The sequence below is a fragment of the Colias croceus genome, chromosome 2 (genome assembly GCF_905220415.1).
Source record: "Colias croceus chromosome 2, ilColCroc2.1".
Taxonomy (NCBI): domain Eukaryota; kingdom Metazoa; phylum Arthropoda; class Insecta; order Lepidoptera; family Pieridae; genus Colias; species Colias croceus.
The window spans coordinates 6261065-6279968 of NC_059538.1; the positions used below are offsets into that span (position 1 = coordinate 6261065).

The 18904-nt window shown below is 32.4% G+C and overlaps 1 protein-coding gene across 7 annotated transcripts; it reads left to right on the plus strand.

The window, feature by feature from the left end:
* The first annotated feature begins 1054 nt into the window (after positions 1 to 1054).
* On the plus strand, positions 1055 to 17351 carry LOC123705671 (inter-alpha-trypsin inhibitor heavy chain H4-like). Of its 7 annotated transcripts, XM_045654614.1 has the most exons (24): positions 1055 to 1194; positions 2792 to 2914; positions 3568 to 3782; positions 3877 to 3987; positions 4133 to 4386; positions 4476 to 4579; positions 4661 to 4798; positions 4887 to 5087; positions 5686 to 5842; positions 6075 to 6242; positions 6452 to 6586; positions 7077 to 7243; positions 7676 to 7822; positions 8637 to 8816; positions 8900 to 8993; positions 9255 to 9299; positions 9390 to 9455; positions 9747 to 9809; positions 10813 to 10848; positions 10993 to 11034; positions 15550 to 15585; positions 16170 to 16345; positions 16568 to 16713; positions 16872 to 17351. In XM_045654614.1, exons 2-24 carry the CDS (start codon positions 2807 to 2809, stop codon positions 16924 to 16926), a joined length of 2844 nt encoding a protein of 947 aa, XP_045510570.1. In that variant the 5' UTR covers positions 1055 to 1194; positions 2792 to 2806; the 3' UTR covers positions 16927 to 17351. The 7 variants fall into 7 exon arrangements, with proteins under 7 accessions (XP_045510570.1, XP_045510571.1, XP_045510572.1 ...); XM_045654615.1 differs by lacking the exon at positions 10993 to 11034; XM_045654616.1 differs by lacking the exon at positions 9747 to 9809.
* Positions 17352 to 18904: the final 1553 nt, after the last annotated feature.

Here is an 18904-nt window from a genome sequence, read left to right on the forward strand (position 1 = left end):
GGATCTTATGTAGAGAAAACGTAAACATGTACCACGGGCGAAGCCGGGGCGGACCGCTAGTAATTTCATAAGTTTAAAATAAAAAAATAATAATTTTTCTGACACGGTGAGGCATTGATTTGAATGCCACGTTTGACCGAGTTTTGCAGTCGCGTCTAGGATTGACTAGGCCAAAACCGAATCAAAATAATTTACTTTCGATTTTTGACTGATAAGTTAAGAGGTCCTAGGTTTGACTAAAAAATACTTCATTCAAAGGGCGAAATTGAAAAATATATCGAGGATGGCCATGGCTTTTGCCAAACCTAGGATAAACCAATCTACACTTACAAAGAACAACAAAAAAAACTTTGTTTGTTTGTTTGATTGTAATGAATAGGCATAAGCTACTGGACCGATTTTAAAAATTCTTTCACCATTCGAAAGCTACATTATCCACGAGTAACAAAGGCTAGGTTTTATCCCGGAAATCCCACGGGAACGGGAACTATGCGGGTTTTTCTTTGAAAACGCGGGCGAAGCCGCAGGCGGAAAGCTAGTCTTTTCATAAAGAGACTGTGTATCGGGCTTTAACCATAACATAACTGATACATCATACTATACTATCTACTTTATAGACGTCTTTTTCTAAGAAAATTATATAGGTACAGTACTCCAAAAGTGATAATGCGCATAGAAATCTTTGTCACAGTTCGGTAACTGTCATATTCCCGGAACATCCGAAGACGATATGTATATAGAGTTGTTAAATGCATTTTCTTCATGCATAATTTAGTAAAATTTGTTTATTCAAATGAAATACATTTTGGAAATACGACAATTAGCGAAGATTTGCATGCGCATTATTAATTTTGGAGTACTGTACATGCCTAGTTGGTAGGTACACCATGATAATATTTTCCTCAATTAAAAATATAAAATTTTGAAGATCAAACCGGTAACTATGATCACAATAAGTTTATAAGTGGTAACAAATGCATAAAAAATAGTATTGCGTATTGCAGAGGCGAGAGTTAGCGATGATATTAATATATGCACGTAGATATATAAGCAAACGTGATTGTTGTCGCAACGAGTTCCGCGACGGTGGACGAGCCGAACGCACGCCCGTTATCAGAGAAATAAGTAGAGGTCTATACTTCTAAGGAACGTTTTTCAATTGAGGCAATCATCTCGTTGAGCGTAAACAAATCAGTGAGTATACTTCCATGCACGTAACAATAATAACTTTCAGTAGCCGGTAAATCGTTATACTCTAGCTAATATTTTGGTATTTCATTTCTTATTGGTATTATCGCAGATATATATCACTATAACTAGTATAAATATGTATTAAGAACGCGTTAAAGTTCAACTCTTAAAGAATATAAACAACAGTTAGGTACATAACATTGTTTATCCATAAAAAATCCGTGTGGTGTAATCTACCAGGTTTCCAACCTGGAATTTGTATACCTTACCTATGTGAATGACCTATTCTTCTTCAATATACAAGCTCAACTGGTTATATCGTTTTGTTTGATTATGCTTAGTTGTTCTAGCCATTCGCAATTAAATTTGTTTATATTCCATAATTGCTGAAATTTCATATCTAAAGTTTGAGTATTTATAAAATAAATGTATAAAACCTATAATTTTTAAATGTTTTTAACGTAGGTAGGTAACTACCTACTATGATAGCATTTTTAAATAAAAGTTTCTATGTAGTTAAATAATACCTAAGCTTGTGTCTGCGAAAAAATAGAATAAAAAAAAAATCCCTATCAAAATGCCGAATCAATTAATTTAGTCAATCAAAATAATAATTACAGATGAATCTTGCAATATGGAAATACCAAGGTCAAGGCAGGTCACGATATCGCTAACTATTTAACTTGAAAATGGCGATAGTTCCAAAACATAACATATAATAATAATATAGTATTATGTAGGTACTTATTCATTCAGTATTCTAAGAATCACCATATGTAATCAACAGCAACAAAAACAAGTAATTCTAAATATTATAATAACACAAATATTTTTATACTTATATCTAATCATTTACAAAGTTACCCATTAAATATATTATCATTCTTACCTTTTACTAATTTATAAAATAGAAAGAGAAAGTAAAAATGTGTCTCAGAGTAAATCTAAACTTGTGGTTACCTATAGTTATATCCATTATCCTTTCCTTACTAATAATATACCTAATACAACAGCTAATATTATGAAATATGCGAACGTGTGTTTCTTTGATTATTTTTGTTGTTATTTCTTTCACGTCCCAGATGAGCGATTTTATAATATAATTTTTGTCTGGAGATGTTTAGGATGCCAAAGAGTTACTATATAGGTATTATGTAACTCTTTCACCGTGGTAATAAGTAGCCACTTAATACCACGGTGAAATATTTAATTCCCATCAGTAATGCGTATTTGAATCACTCTCCTCGGTTCCTAGGACCATAGCCATACGAGCATAGAAGCTGCATCAGCATGCAGCGTTTCACGTTTGTACTATGGGGTAGTAACTAGAATACTGTTAAACATTTAAAATGTGCTATAGCCAGAGGCCAGAACATTATTTTAAACGGGCTTTTATTTTTAGTTAACCGCCTAAAATCTAAATAATGTCCAGCCCTGCCGTATCGACAAATCAAGAACATCAATTTTGGCTAGGTACTTCATGAGCTCGTTATCTTGTAAATACTTAGTTACGCTATATTTAGATTTTGATAATCATAAAATATTTTAGTTTAATGTTATCCACTTTGAACACATTTTAATGGATCCTAACTTTCAAAAGGTATCTATATCAATCATGCGAAGGAAAAGCACGTTATTGTGCTTGGCGGCACTGATAGCGGCGGTTACTTCTGCTGCAGTCTCTACTCAGGAAACGCTAGTAATAGCTAGATCTGAAGATGAGGTAAGTAAATTTTTTTTTACATTATCATCATTATTAGCTCATATTGTATGTTCCCAATGCAGGAGCAGACAGATAATACCTACACGAGCCTATGAGGGCTCCTATGAGGTCATACATAATTATGGTGGATACTACGGACTACTTACTTACTACTGGACAAGTGCGGATTGGCAGATCACATTTCGTCGAACTTTTGTTTCTCAGTACATAATATGTCGGTTTCCTCACGATCGGATAAATTAAAAAAACTTGTCGATTCAAAGCCCGAGGTACTCACCACTGAGCCATCACTGCCTAAAAGTTTATCTTTATAACTAATATAAAAACAAATTATTTGAAATAAATTTTATTAAGTAACTAAGTAAGTAGTTAGTTAGTTAATTAATATGTTAACTATACAAATTTTTTTTTGTTAAATTAGTGGTTACAGTTCACATTTCAGTCGTACCTAGGTAGGTTTGTACTTTGTTAGGTACTTTTGTTACTTTTTTTACTATTATTTATATGGGTGTTTTCAAAGTGTAAAATAATAACATGTACTTTTGATAAGTTATGTAATTATACAGTACTACGTTCATAGTTTTATTTTCGATGTGTTTTTATTGCAGTAGATTTATGAAAATTTACTTAGTGTTGATAACCTTTTATTATAGAATACAACTCCTACTGAATTGATATCGGAGGAGCCAACAACAGAAGAGCCCATAGTTCCAATAAAGTTAACAGAAATGCGAGTTCACTCAGAAATAGCACTACGATATGCTCACACGTCCGTGGTCACAACGGTTCGGAACCGAGCCAGACGAGCACAGGAGGCCTTCTTCCGCATGCTTCTTCCGGAAACGGCGTTTATCAGTGGATTCGTTATGTATGTAAATAGAAGCAACTATACCTAATAAGAAACATACAAATGTGTCATATTTTAACTTAGGTATATACATATATATTTTTGTCATTTTCAGGACCTTAGATGGAAAGTCTTATAAGGCATATGTTAAGGAGAAAGAAGAAGCAAAACAAATTTACAATGAGGCTGTGTCCCAGGGCTTCGGGGCTGCACATATATCTGCAAAGTAACATTTTATACATTATATACTTAATCTGTTAAAAAGGCATATCCATTAGAAATTAAAGGCCAATTATTATACTTACTCGCGTAAAAAACACGACAAAGGACTTTGTTTGTTTTCATAGATTTTAAACTTTAACTAATTTCAGAGCAAGAGATTCAAATCATTTTATGGTGTCAGTAAATGTTGAAGCAAATACAACAGCCGTCTTCAACCTAACTTACGAAGAACTACTAGTCCGTCGTAATGGCGTATACAACCACGATATCAATCTGCATCCAGGTGCTTTAGTACCGAAAATGAAGGTTACAGTTCATATCCGCGAGACAGAGAAGATTACCAAATTGAGAGTGCCAGAAGTTAGAACCGGTAATGAAATCGACGCAACTGAGCAAGATGCACGTGAGTAGATAATAAAGTTTATAAGAAATCTTTTTGTAACCGGCATCAACATTTATAATGCCGAAACTACCTATAACAATTATTTACAGAAAATCCCATAGCTCTCATAGACAGAGCTCACGATGACCGGGAAGCCACTATAACGTTTAAACCAAATCTTGAGGAACAAAAACGACTTATGGAAATATATTCGGTACGTTATTAAAGTTTTCAGGTGCTTAAAGATTATTATGAATATTTATTATTATATTAAAATACTTATTTTCAAATCCAGGCTAAGTCGAAGGAATCTGCTTCCAACAGACCTTACTATTATGGCAGAAGACCTGAAGAAGAAAAGAAAGAAGAAGGAACAATCGGCCAATTTGTAGTGCAGTATGATGTAGATCGTTCAAAGAACGGTGAAGTTTTGGTAAGAATGATAATCATTTCAATTACTTTTCAATTAAATTGGGAAACATCATGGAAACAATTCAAATAAAAAATGTCTATCATTATAGGTTAACGATGGGTATTTCGTACACTTCTTAGCTCCCAGTTCACTTCCTCCTCTTAAGAAACACGCAGTTTTCGTTCTCGATACATCTGGCTCTATGATGGGGAGGAAGATAGAGCAGTTACGTGAAGCGATGCAAACTATCTTGGACAAGCTTAATCCTGGAGACTATTTTAGTATTATTGAGTTCAATTCGAATGTTGTGGTAAGTTATTAATAATAATAAGATTTAAAATAGAAACTAGAATTTACCAATTTCATTGATGCAAAATGTATGTTACCATTAATATCATGTCATAATATTATTATTGCATATACTTAGCTTAATCACAGAATAATAACTTCTTAATTAAGTATTAATTTTAACAAAGCTTGATGCAACAATTTAACTTTTTTATGGATATAAAATATAAAGAAAGTTTATAAATTACGTTACTGATAAGTGATAACGGGTTTTAATGGCAATGACCTATGATGAAAACGTATTTTATAATAAAATATATGCTAGTGTCCTCTTTATGGATATATTATACAGCTTTCGTGGTGTTGCTAGGATAAATCGATGAATTTTTGTATTTAATTTTATGATAGACTAGCGGTCCGCCCCGGCTTCGCCCGTGGTACATATTAACGTTTTCTCTACATAAGAACCATCCTCGTACTTCAAGGAATATAATAAAAAAAGAATTATCGAAATCGGTTCAGCCGTTCTCGAGTTATGGAATTACAACGAAAAGTGGCATTGATTTTTATATATAGATATACATATATAATATAGGCGAGATTACTTTTTCTGGATATAGGTTCATAGCTTGCAAGAAGTTCTTCAACCAAAAAATGAAAGTCACACTTACTACAACTACCGCTACGAGCCGCCGACCCTAGTACCACCGTCAGAAGCTACAGTTGAAAATATTATTAAAGCTAAAGTGATTGTTTCAAGATTGCAATCATACGGCGGTAATTTACTTACGAAATATATTTATTAATTATCTCTGTATTTGCTTTGAAATATGCATGAAAAGTGATATGTAAGATGAGGAAGGCAAAATACTAAAATATACCAAATTCCAAAAGTAAATTATTTACCTACTAACACTACTACCTACGAAACTATCCATAGTCTTTTGGGAACTTTTGGGTTCACTACTTCAAAATGTTGCTTAATAAAATATATTTATGTAATTTTTAGGTACAAATATAAATAGCGCTCTTAGTGTAGCTATTGACTTAATTCGAAAAGGGGTAAATTGGGAAGTGAAAGAAAACACAACGGAAGTCGCTGCAACCACTGTCTCGCCAACAACTACGGTCAGCGAAGAGAAAGCTGCAGATGACCCCGTTGATACCGATAAAAATGGTAACTATCATAACATACTTATATTATTATTGTTAAGATTGTATTTATAAAACAATTCAGTAGAATAATAATAATTAGATATATGTACCTAGTTATCTATTGTATAGGTTATAGCCGTTATAGAAAGGTTGGTGGTGCGCGGTTTTATCGAATGATGTTAAAATAAATGTATTTTGTGATACATTAAAATAATATGGATGACTTTGCAGATTTGGAACCCATAATTATTTTCTTGACGGACGGAGATCCGACTGAGGGAGAGACCAATACAGCTCGCATCCTAACTCACCTTTCTGAAAAGAACTTTGGGGAGAAGAAGGCTTCTATATTTTCACTCGCTTTCGGTAAGAATTTAGTAATTTTTATTACATAATTAGCGGTCCGCCCCGGCTTCGCCCGTGGTACATGTTTACGTTTTCTCTACATAAGATCCATCCTCGTACTTCAAGAAATATAATAAAAAAAGAATTATCGAAATCGGTTCAGCCGTTCTCGAGTTATGCGCTTACCAACACATTTTGCGATTCATTTTATATATAAGAAGATTAGCGGTCCGCCCCGGCTTCGCCCGTGGTACATATTCACGTCTTCTCTACATAAGAACCATCCTCGAACTTCAAGGAATATTATAAAAAAAGAATTAACGAAGTCGGTTAAGCCGTTCTCGAGTTATGCGCTTACCAACACATTTTGGGATTCATTTTTATATATAAGATACATGCATATTTTTTACATATAAGTTTGTTATAAGTATATAAAAGTTGGTTTTTGAAGGTCGCACTTTTGAGTTCGTCTGTTAACTACACATAACTATAAGCATTATTACTTTTACAGGCGAAGACGCTGACCGCAGTTTCTTACGCAAATTATCTTTAAAGAATGAGGGTTTCATGAGACATATTTATGAAGCAGCTGATGCAGCTTTACAGTTGCGCGATTTCTACCAACAGGTGTCGTCGCCGCTTCTATCTAACGTTAAATTCACATATCCCAAAGATCAAGTAAGTCAACATAGAAATGCTTTTATAATAATAATAAAATATGTATCTAACATATTTTATTTATTTATTTATTTATTACAAAGAACATGTTACATGCGTTTCAGTAAGATATATAGGTACATAACAATTATTACACATAAACATAAGGCATATAGGTACATAACAATTATTAGGTACAAACAAACATACTTCCCTCCGTGCTAGTCGCTGACGCCACTGTGTTACAGCAGGGATGTTTATTATTATTTTATTTTAATTTATTTATTTACTTATTTTATTCGTACATATTATACATTTCTTATGAAATTATGCACGATTCATAATAATAATATAATGTGCTTGACAAGAGTGTTTATGAAGTTTCCGATTGCATTAATTTATAAACAAGAAAAATAAATGGACAAGTGCAAAAAAATAATGTGTATCTTTCAGATAAAGGAGGGTTCTCTAACTCGTAGCAAGTTCCGCGCAGTGTATGATGGGTCAGAAGTGGTGGTGGCGGGCCGTGTCGCTGAAGACGTGTCAGAGATCGATACACACATCATAGGTATCTGCGGAGTCTCCGATGGACCTAGCAGGGTACGTTATATTGGTAAATATATTAGAGACTAGCTTCCGCCCGCGACTGCGTCCGCGCGGATGTCGGTCTTCGCGTGGATGGTTTATTTCTCCATTTTGAGTAACTCTGACAATGACATCTTATAAATCTATTGGACCCAAATACGGCTAGGCCTATAATAATAATACGCAACGTGTGTTCGCGGTTCTACAGAACAACGTCTATGGATAAAACTGAAAAATTAAGATTAATTTGATTCTACGTATTTTTCCAGAATAAAAAGTATCCTATTTTACGCCCAGGATAATAAGGTATAATTATACCAAGTTTCATCGAAATCGAACCGTTAGTTTTCACGTGATGCCTTCACATACAGACAGACAGACAGACAGACAGACAAAAATTTTTTTAATCACATATTTGGGTTTGGTATCGATCCAGTAACACCCCCTGGTATTTATTTTTTCAATATTTTCAATGTACAGAATTGACCCTTCTACAGATTTATTATATGTATAAGTAGATGATGTTTTATAGTTATATATATCAGGTCAATTTTTTGAATATTTTCATGATTTTTAATGAAACCGGAATCCTTTATTCTCCTAAGTATTGAACTATTATTTTCCTCGAATAAGTACCTACCTACATTGTTTTGTACACATTACAGTGTTACAATGCATTAAGCCGCGTTATAGTTTCCTCGTAATAGGAATAGGTAGTTGCAGTGAGTATAACGCAAGTGAGAGTTGTTAAAAGGAGTCTACTGGAGATCACTGGGTGATTCTAGTGGTTACAGAAAATTAATATTTACAGAAAATAAATTGGTTACAGAAAAAATACGAAATAATGCATAAAATCCCCGTTTCACGTGGTAAGAACGAGTACATGCCGCTAGAACGTTTGTGGGCATATCTCACTATCAAACAGTTGCTGGATGAAAAAGAAATCTCCGATGCAGACATAAAGGCGGAAAATACACCAGAAAAGAAAGCTTTACAAATAGCCCTGAAGGTAATTTGCATTGGAATTTGAAATATTTCATGTGATTTTTTTTATTTCTTTTATGGTTATTGGCTAACTGTATTTTTTTCCAGTACGAGTTCGTAACACCATTGACTTCGCTGGTTGTAGTTAAACCCAATGCCACTAAATCTGCCGTTAACGCCGAATCCGTGGATTTAAAACCAAGTAATGTTTCTCAAGTTTTTGCTCATAGTTAGTTTAACTACTACCTAAACTACCGTTTGTTTACCAATATAACTCGCGAGATATTATATCTACCTATCGAAAAATTGGGTACTGTATCAAACCATCAGATAGAATAAATTTGGATTTCATTGTAATCCAATTATTTCATTGTAAAACTCAATCTTATATAAAATCAAATCTTTATAAGAAATTTTATTGGTAATTATTTCATGGTATTTATTTTTGCATGCGATTTTTCAGGTTTTGATTTCGCAGATAATAATGGCCCGCAAAATAGTATTATCCGTAAGTACTTTTTTTCTCCTTGTGAACATAAGGTTATTTTTAAATCTAAATAAATATTGAAAAGCTTCTGAAATCCTCTTCATATTGCAGCTCTATCGGGTCACTTCATGTCTTCTCTCACCTTATCTCGACCGGCTTCATATCAATCTCTATACGGTAAATATTCTTATTTTTAGTAATAATTAAATCGGAAAAGCACGTTATATAGACAATTCTTTTATTATTATTACCTACTTAAATACAAGAGCCCGTTGCATCCTTTATAATGAAAGAGGTATGCCACCCTTATTTGCTAGTAGGTACGAATTTACCTACGAACATTATAATTACTAATTGTTTGCAATGAAACTTACATTTAAGGGTGTAAAATTTGCACATACATAATATTATATCAAGCTTGTTATGATAACGCATACGTACTTATTTAGCATGATTTTATATCGTTAGGTCCACCCGCACCTTCGTTTCAAGCGGTAGCAGATGCATTTGAAGAAGAAGATCTAGATTATGGTAAGCAATATGTGCATTGTGCAGGATTAATAACGATTAAATAAAGGATAACCATTATAAGTGAAATGTATGAACTTAACAACATTGGCGATAGCATGTTTCACATATACATGCTATTAGTGTACTTAATTACACCATTATCCTGGAAACCATCTCGACAGTATTAATCTCCATTAAATTATCTATAAAATCATCATATCATGTGCATATTTGGGATATTACGTGGATTACCAATCGTATGATTAATTAAATGGTTGCGGAACCAAGGCAAACAAATTTTTCGATGGTAGAGCACTCTCTAATGCTTCGCATTATGAGTCACAGTGGTGTATTTTCTCTTTTTTTCCTGGTGACCTTTTTAAAACCGGACCTCACCTCGAACGTGATGTATCTACCGACAGCCAATGAGTGTTACGCGAAATTTCTGCTTCAATATATTTAGTGATAGACTCGGTGGTGACAGAATGAGATGTTCCTCTTCTTACCGTGTCTAGTGATGTCTACGGCTAGGTAGGTGGTATAATTCTTGTGTTATTCTGAATGCATATTAACTGTTCTATGGATATAAGGGTACCATACGTTTATAGCTATGGTTTAAAATTGCATGGATGCATTTTTGAATGCATGTGTTCGAGTTTTAAATTTTGTGGTTTAATTCGGTCGGTTCTATGTTCAATTTGAGGTGTAAATCTAATTTTATTTAAATTTATTTTATTTAACCCAATAGGGTGTTTATCGAATATTTAATTATTCTTAAACCTTTATATATGTATGCATCCAACTATCGAATAAACTAACTAAAAACATACATACCTATTTAGAAACCAAAAAACATAAAACAGAGAAGAAGATTTGCGAGATACTGGATACATACATATTTTTATTGACGCCACGAGCAACAAATATTTTAAGACCTTATTATTTTTGCCCTACTTACTTTACTTTCAGAATTTTAGAATATTAAAATGGATTGTAATAAAGATTGACTGATCTACATTTTCAGGTATGGCACCGTTTAGCTTGAACTCTCATCGAAGTGGTAAATATTTGGTTCTCTATATTAATTTACCTGCCTAACGAATTTATTTAATTTTTTATTGATTCGATTAGGTACTTTAGTAGCTTGCTTTAGTACTTGATAATTAATTGAATTAAGAGCAATAAAATCCACTAATATTTTCAGTTTTTCCTAAATTATCACATTTGTCCACATCATATTCAGAAGGTAAATATAATCACATAACTATGCCTAGATTATAACTTATTGTCTATTATGCATCCAGGGGTTTACCTGTACGCTGTACATCTTAAAGCAGTCTTACTCCAACGTGAGAAAGTGACGGCGCTAGCCGACCCCTCTAGCGCCATCACTTTCCTACAAAGTAATTATTACTGCTTTAAGGTGGATGTTCCGACCGTCCCTCCATACATTTTTGATTACCTCTAAACACTTAACACAGACACTATTTCTTTAAAACTAATCATTTTATCACTTCTCTATAATGAAATGTGTGCGCGTTCGACCTTTTTAATCAATAATTTACAATATTTACTTAGAAAAACAACAGTAAAATACCGGAAAAATTTGACACTTCTACAGTAGTGTGCGTGACTTTTGCCAAGCGAAACACGACATAAAGCACGACATCTAGCGCATAGACTATATACTTATTACAGATCTAGCGCGTCAATGTCTAAACGAAAGGCGATGTTTAGACATAAGACGCGCTAGATGTCGTGCATTCGCGTTCGTTATCTTATACATAATGAGCATAATTCTAATAAATCAAAGTTCTGTGTAAAAATTGAGTAATTTCATTTCCAATCGTTCAAAGAAAATAACAATAAAATAAAATAAAACTAATGACCTTAGAAACTATGTTTTTTTTTGTAAACAATTTATTACTCATTATTGTTCGTCCGTCGTAGGTCTGTAAACTGTATTGTACACTGAAGGTAAATGGTACTGTAGGTACTTTAGTTCGGCGTCGTCGTCGGCTTGATATAAATTACATTCTTGATTTCATTGACACCATAACTAATACTTAATCTGTGATTGACACGCGCTATGATTTGCGCGCGGAATTTCTTGTGTTGTGAATTTATTTTTGTATGCTATGCATTTTAATTGATTCAAATTGCAATGTTTCTCTAGTATGCATTTGAGACTATATTGTAAATTGTAATAATTGATCGTGGGTATAGTAATTAATTATTCTAATAACGCAATTAGTAATATATGTATTTTCGGTGGGATTCAAAACAAAAAATTGGCCCGTGATTTTTATGAAATTTCACCACATTACAAATCACATCAATCATAGTTCATACACATGTATGACGAAAGTGATTAGTATTGTGGCTAACATTGACTCATCAGTTCATCACTGAAACCAGTGATAAATCAGTACCTATATCATATTGTGTTTGAATATTTTTAAACAATGATATAAGTATACAATTATTATAAATCGGTAAACTATCAAAGTAATCACAAACTTGCAAACATTGGTAAAATGTCCAGTAGTTTATGAGCCTATTCATTACAATCAAACAAACAAACAAAGTTTTCCTCTTTATAATATTAGTGTAGACAAACACTATGAATACGATCACGAATGCAAATTCGGGGATTTTCTAATTATTGCTAAATAATAATTGAATTCGTTTTGAAATACTCTATAATTTTTAGTGTATAAATATTAAATAGACATTTATAATGTGGTGCTCATTTTTTTTGTACTGCTAACGCTATTGTAGGTACCTATTTTCGTTGTTTTATTTCAAGTGAACACGGCCATACAATTTTGTCACGAGCCGCCTATGATTGTAGGTACTTTTGTTAGGCTCCTTCGTCGTCCGCGTCGCGTCCGCGTCGGCTCGAAAGTTCTTGATTTCATTGTCACGCGCTATGATTTGCGCGCGGATTTTCTTGTGTTGTGAATTTATTTTTGTATTATTATTATTTTTTATTTTTTTTTTATTTTATTGATTCAAATAAAATATTTCACTAGTATGCATTTGAGACTATATTGTATTATGTATAATTTATCGTAGGTATAGTTATTCTTATAACGCAGTTATATTTTCGGTGGGACAATTTGACCCGTGATTTTTCTGAAATATCACCACGTTGCAAATCACATCAATCATACACATAACACACGTATGACGAAAGTATAGTGGCTAACATTGACTCATCAGTTCATCACTGAAACCAGTGATAAATCAGTATATCATATTTTATTGTGTTTGAATATTTTTTAAACAACGATATATACAATATTATTATAAATCGGTAAACTACCAAAGTACTTCCGAATTTTCAGACAGACAAACAAGTAGTTTGAACACGCAGTTTTCTTATACTAGTAGCAAAAATCAAAACCATAATATTATGTTTACCTACTATATTTTACTAAAAGTCGAGTGCGTCGAAATCGTAAATAATAATATAATGTTTTTCACCTTCCTGGTTATTTTCCCATAGTAAATAGTGTTTTAGGTTTGTTGTTGTAGGTAGGAATAATAATAATTATTCTTACTTGTTGGTTATGAAATGTATATTGAAATAATTTACTTTTACAAATCATTAGTGATATTAGTTTTGAGTGAAAATGCTTGGATCAGCATAATATTATATGGTACTTCAAATACATGTTTTGATAAAAAAACAATAGTGTAATAAAATAAAACTGCGTTTTATTGTAATCAATGTTGACAGTTTTAAATTCCAAAATTATTGATCAATAAAATAGTTTACACCAACAAATACCTATAACTTTTATTTTTATAACCATCGTTCATAATATAAACCGTAGCAGGTGGCGTTTTGAAGTTCTGTCTACTCATACAGAAAAATGGAAAACTTGTTTTTTTTGTAAACAATTTATTACTCATTATTGTTGTTTGGCTGTGTGTTTGGCAACTCGAAGCGTGGTCGTCCGTCGTAGGTACTTTTGTTCGGCGTCGCGTCGTCGCTCGTCCGCGTCGGCTTGATATAAAACATTCTTGATTTCATTGACACGCGCTATGATTTGCGCGCGGAATTTCTTGTGTTGTGAATTTATTTTTGTATGCTATGCATTTTAATTGAATCAAATTGCAATATTTCTCTAGTATGCATTTGAGACTATATTGTAATAATTGATCGTGGGTAGGTATAGTAATTAATTATTCTAATAACGCAATTATATTTTCGGTGGGATTCAAAACAAAAAATTGGCCCGTGATTTTTATGAAATTTCACCACATTGCAAATTATATATTATACAATTACGATTACAATTATTATAAATCGGTAAACTATCAAAGTAATCACAAACTTGCAAAATATGCTTTTCCGAATTTTCAGACAGACACACAATTTTATTAGTTTGTTTTAGCAAAGTAGGTACCTATACCTATACGCTTACGTCGCGCGTCGCGTCGCGTCGTCGAAAACGGTGCGCCCAGAAACAAACATACCTACCTAATTCAGTTACAATCCTTTTTTTGTTCCGTAATATATTGTATTCTAATACGATTTTTTTTATTCGTCGGCCAGTTCTACTAGGTATAAAAAGATAAAATTGAAATATAATTATTGTAGCGACAGCCATATGTTACTATGTTTTCATAAATATGTTTTTCACCTTCCTGGTTATTTTCACATAATCTTATATATATATAAATGAATCGCAAAATGTGTTGGTAAGCGCATAACTCGAGAACGGCTGAACCGATTTCGATAATTCTTTTTTTATTATATTCCTTGAAGTACGAGGATGGTTCTTACTTCTTATGGAGAGAAAACGTAAACATGTACCACGGGCGAAGCCGGGGCGGACCGCTAGTCTAATATAAAAATGAATCGCAAAATGTGTTGGTAAGCGCATAACTCGAGAACGGCTGAACCGATTTCGATAATTCTTTTTTTATTATATTCCTTGAAGTACGAGGATGGTTCTTACTTCTTATGGAGAGAAAACGTAAACATGTACCACGGGCGAAGCCGGGGCGGACCGCTAGTAAATAATAAAATAATAAATAGTGTATTAGATTTGTTATTGTATCTTGTATACCTACGAATAATTATTCTTACGTCTTGTTGGGAAATGTTCAAATACCTACCTATTGAAATAATTTACTGTTACAAATCATTAGTGTTATTAGGTAGTTTTGAGTGAATAGGCATGGATCAGAAATTCAGAATATAATATGCTACTAACTACTCAAATACATACACGCCAAACTTGTTTTACATTCACGCCATCTAGAGTTCAATCTTTATCATTTTTGTATACGTCTGTGTGTGTAAACGACCCTGTATGCAATGACAGATGTTAAAACGCATGGTTTTACCGAATTGGGTGGATTTTAAGGCAATGATATGACATATTTAAATAAAATATAATATTCAGTAATCGCCATGACTATTCCTACGACCTTAATCTTTTCCAATTACGCAAAAACTCAAATAAACTAGAAATGTAGAATTCAGCGCCATCTAGCGGGACATTGGCTGGGAACAGATCGTAGCAATCACCTTAAGAGGTGAGCACTCCTATATACATTGTGATGACTGATAGTGATGATGCTAACGCCTATTGCAAGCCTATTGCAGTTCTTATCTTGTTCATTTAATGTTGTATAGGTACTTATATCCTATTTTCTTGTACATAACATATTGGTTCCTTTCGTTTATGAATCGTAATTTTATTGTTGTTATTAACTACACAATATTTATCTACATTTTTAGATTTTTTCGGATACCCGATGCCTCAGCAAAGTATAGGTAAATATCGTCTAATATACCTATTGTAAGCACATACATACATATTATATTATAAAATACGGACATTTCTACGTCGACAAATACGTAATTTAAAAAGAAAATAAAGTTAATGTGTTCCAAATTTGAGTAAATAATCATATTTTACTAGTTTTAAAACTATTTTTTCGTAACCTATCTCTCCCCAACGTGAGATTGATGAGATTTACTATACGTATTACTTGCTCTGTGTAACCGATCGCGACAGTATAACGAAAATACAAATGAATATTAAAAATAATTTATAATTATCATACGAGTTTTATTTAAACCCAGAAGGGACTAGAATTAATTTATATCGTTCGTTTTGACTGAGTTCATATTATTTACTTGAAAGTTGAAGTACCTATAGATCTTGGTCATTGAATTACGGTGTACGTGTACCGTGATGGATCTGCTGTATATAATAACATGCTATCGCCAAGCCAATTATCAATTATTAAAATCATGAAAATATGTACCTACTTAAATGTTAAATTATATAATTACCAAAAAAAAAAATCTGTTAAATTATGAAGAATAATGATTTTATTATGAATGTTCCACAGCTGAGCGATTTGAATACGCATCAACAACATTCAGCACTCCTCCCTTATCGCCCTTGAACCAATATAATTTAGATGAATATCCTTGGGCTCAAGACCTCATCAACGTTACCACAGATATGCTGGAGTTAATGGTCAATGGTACACAAGTGAACCTAAAGATAACCAAAGCCTCACTGGTGAGTGCAAATCCTCTAATGTTAGATAGTCAATAAATGTTAAGTAAAATGTAAATTCAAATTTATATCAATTTTTTGTTCCATCCGGACTTAAAAAGCTCTAGGAATCATGTGCACGGAAATGTCACCACCGTACAGAAAATCCTAATGGAATGGAATAGGTTCGAATGGAATCAAAATTAGATGACTTATTTCTATTTATATTATAATATATATCTACAGGTCCCCACTACAAGTGGAGGCGATGCACAATGTGGAAAATCTACGGACGCTTCTACGGGTGTCTGTGTGTATGTGACACGCTGTCGTTCAGCCAAGCCAATCAGTTCTGTTCAGTACGCTGAACTCTACTGCATTGTTGGCGACGGGTACGTATATCTCTTTTAAGTTCTGCTCTAATATTCCTAACATGCTGTATACATTTCATACATTTATAGTAACGGAATTATTCAAAACCTATGGTTATAAAAACCCAAAAAAAAAAAACAGCTGAATTGAAAACCTTTTTTGTTTAAATTTTTTGCAGTTATGCTGGAGTTTGCTGCCCGAGCGGAGAGGTGGATAAAATTGGAAGCAATTAATTTTTAAGATATTTATGTAATTAGATATCTATAAACACAACAGTGATAATAATAGGTGCTAACTTAATAGTGCGAGCGTAATTTGGAAACTGTATAATGATACAGACATGGAGTAGGTATAGGTAAATGTACTCCGTGTCTGTAAAATTTCTAATTTTACTCTTTGTCCTATACAATTTTTCTACTATGATGCTGTTCTAAAGCATAGCCTATTAAATTGTCAACGAAAAATTTGTAAATACATAGTATCAGTTATATAATAAAAAAATATAACTTCCGTATGGAAATTCTAAATTTATAGTTACACCAAGACTCAAGTATACACTTAGGTACTATTATGTGATAAGATAACTACCTAAATAATAAGCGAACAAGGATTTCTTTTTGAAAGTGATTATGATTTTATTAAAATGTTTTTATGGATATTGTGTCGTTTAATTTTTTTCTGACCTTTCAATTTTCATCCTTTCTAAAATAAATAGAGATTCAGTAGTTACCTATTTGATCTATGTATTTTATGCTCGGTGATAGGTGAAAATTAAAAAAAAAAAGTCATAACTCCGAAAATACGAAAAATCGCCATAATACCTACGTCGCTGCACCAGTGCTATGGAAGTAACTATTCTCTAATCTGTGGCTATAGCGCGTATAATTATAGTGTCATGCTGTGTCATGCAATACGTCAAAAAGGGATTGCAATTTTAGTAAAAAAATGCTGTCTTGTGATAATAAAACGCTGTAAAATTTGTTCCCAAAAACAAAAAAAAGATAAAACATAGTTTCACAGGTTTTCTGTAGATTATTTGGCTAATTTATTTCTTTATACGAATAATAATTATTTTACAGCGAAGGAATACAAAATTTTTTTTTTTTTTAATAATTTATTCATAACCATGGATACAAGTCCTTCAGTCGCAATCTTAAAGTAGGAATACAAAACTTCAACGTATGTTGCCAGTACATATTTTGAAAATGAATTTGCCATTTTTATTGCTAAAACGGTAAAATGGTAAAAAGATCTTCAGGGTAATGCTGTTGTATTTTCGATCGTGAATGTGATTATACAGGGTGTCTCAAAAGAAAGTTTATATTTTGTGGATGAATAAAAAAAAAAATAACGCAACGTGAACGCAATGGACTGCATTTGGACGATATTATTTTTAAGAAATAAATTCCCATATTATGCACTTTAATAATTAATAAACATTTTTTCAATACACCGCTTACTTTTTTTTTATTCATCCACAAAATATAAACTTTCTTTTGAGACACCCTGTATTTTGTATAGTGCACTAAAGGTTCATGATCATTATTAGATTATTTTAATAAGCATAATACATTATTTTGTTACTTTTATAATACTTAAAAACGTCATAGTCGTTTTCGCAAGCAATTTAATTTTTGTGAACTCCATGATGGATATGATGAAAATAAAATGTCCCGTATTCTCGACTAAAAACTACCGCTATTCGCATTCATATAATTTAAAAAATATAAGATAATATAATTATTATTTATTATAGTTAATATTGAAACTTTTTTAATGTAATTTATTTAATTAAAAATTGAATACAATTATTTTGTCCATTATATAAACTTTAGTAGGCATGTACTTTATGTAATAAAAGAATTTTTACAATATTATAAAAAAAATAATATCATAAACCCGAGATTATATTAAAATAAAAATTAAAACTTGACTGCTAATTTATGTATATAGCCTACGTCACAACTGCCACTAACATATTAATTCAGATGATTATAATGAAACCTCACAACTCAAAATCGGTCCAACGGTTTTTACTGCAGGGCGTGTCAAAGAAATATTATACATACATATATAAACTCGAAAAACATAACCCTCTTTTTTCCGTAGTCGGGGAAAATTTTGGGAAATTTTTCAATATCTGGTAACATTACACGCACACAGAAGCACCGTACCGTATACGTACAGTGCAGCGGCGAAATGACAGTACAC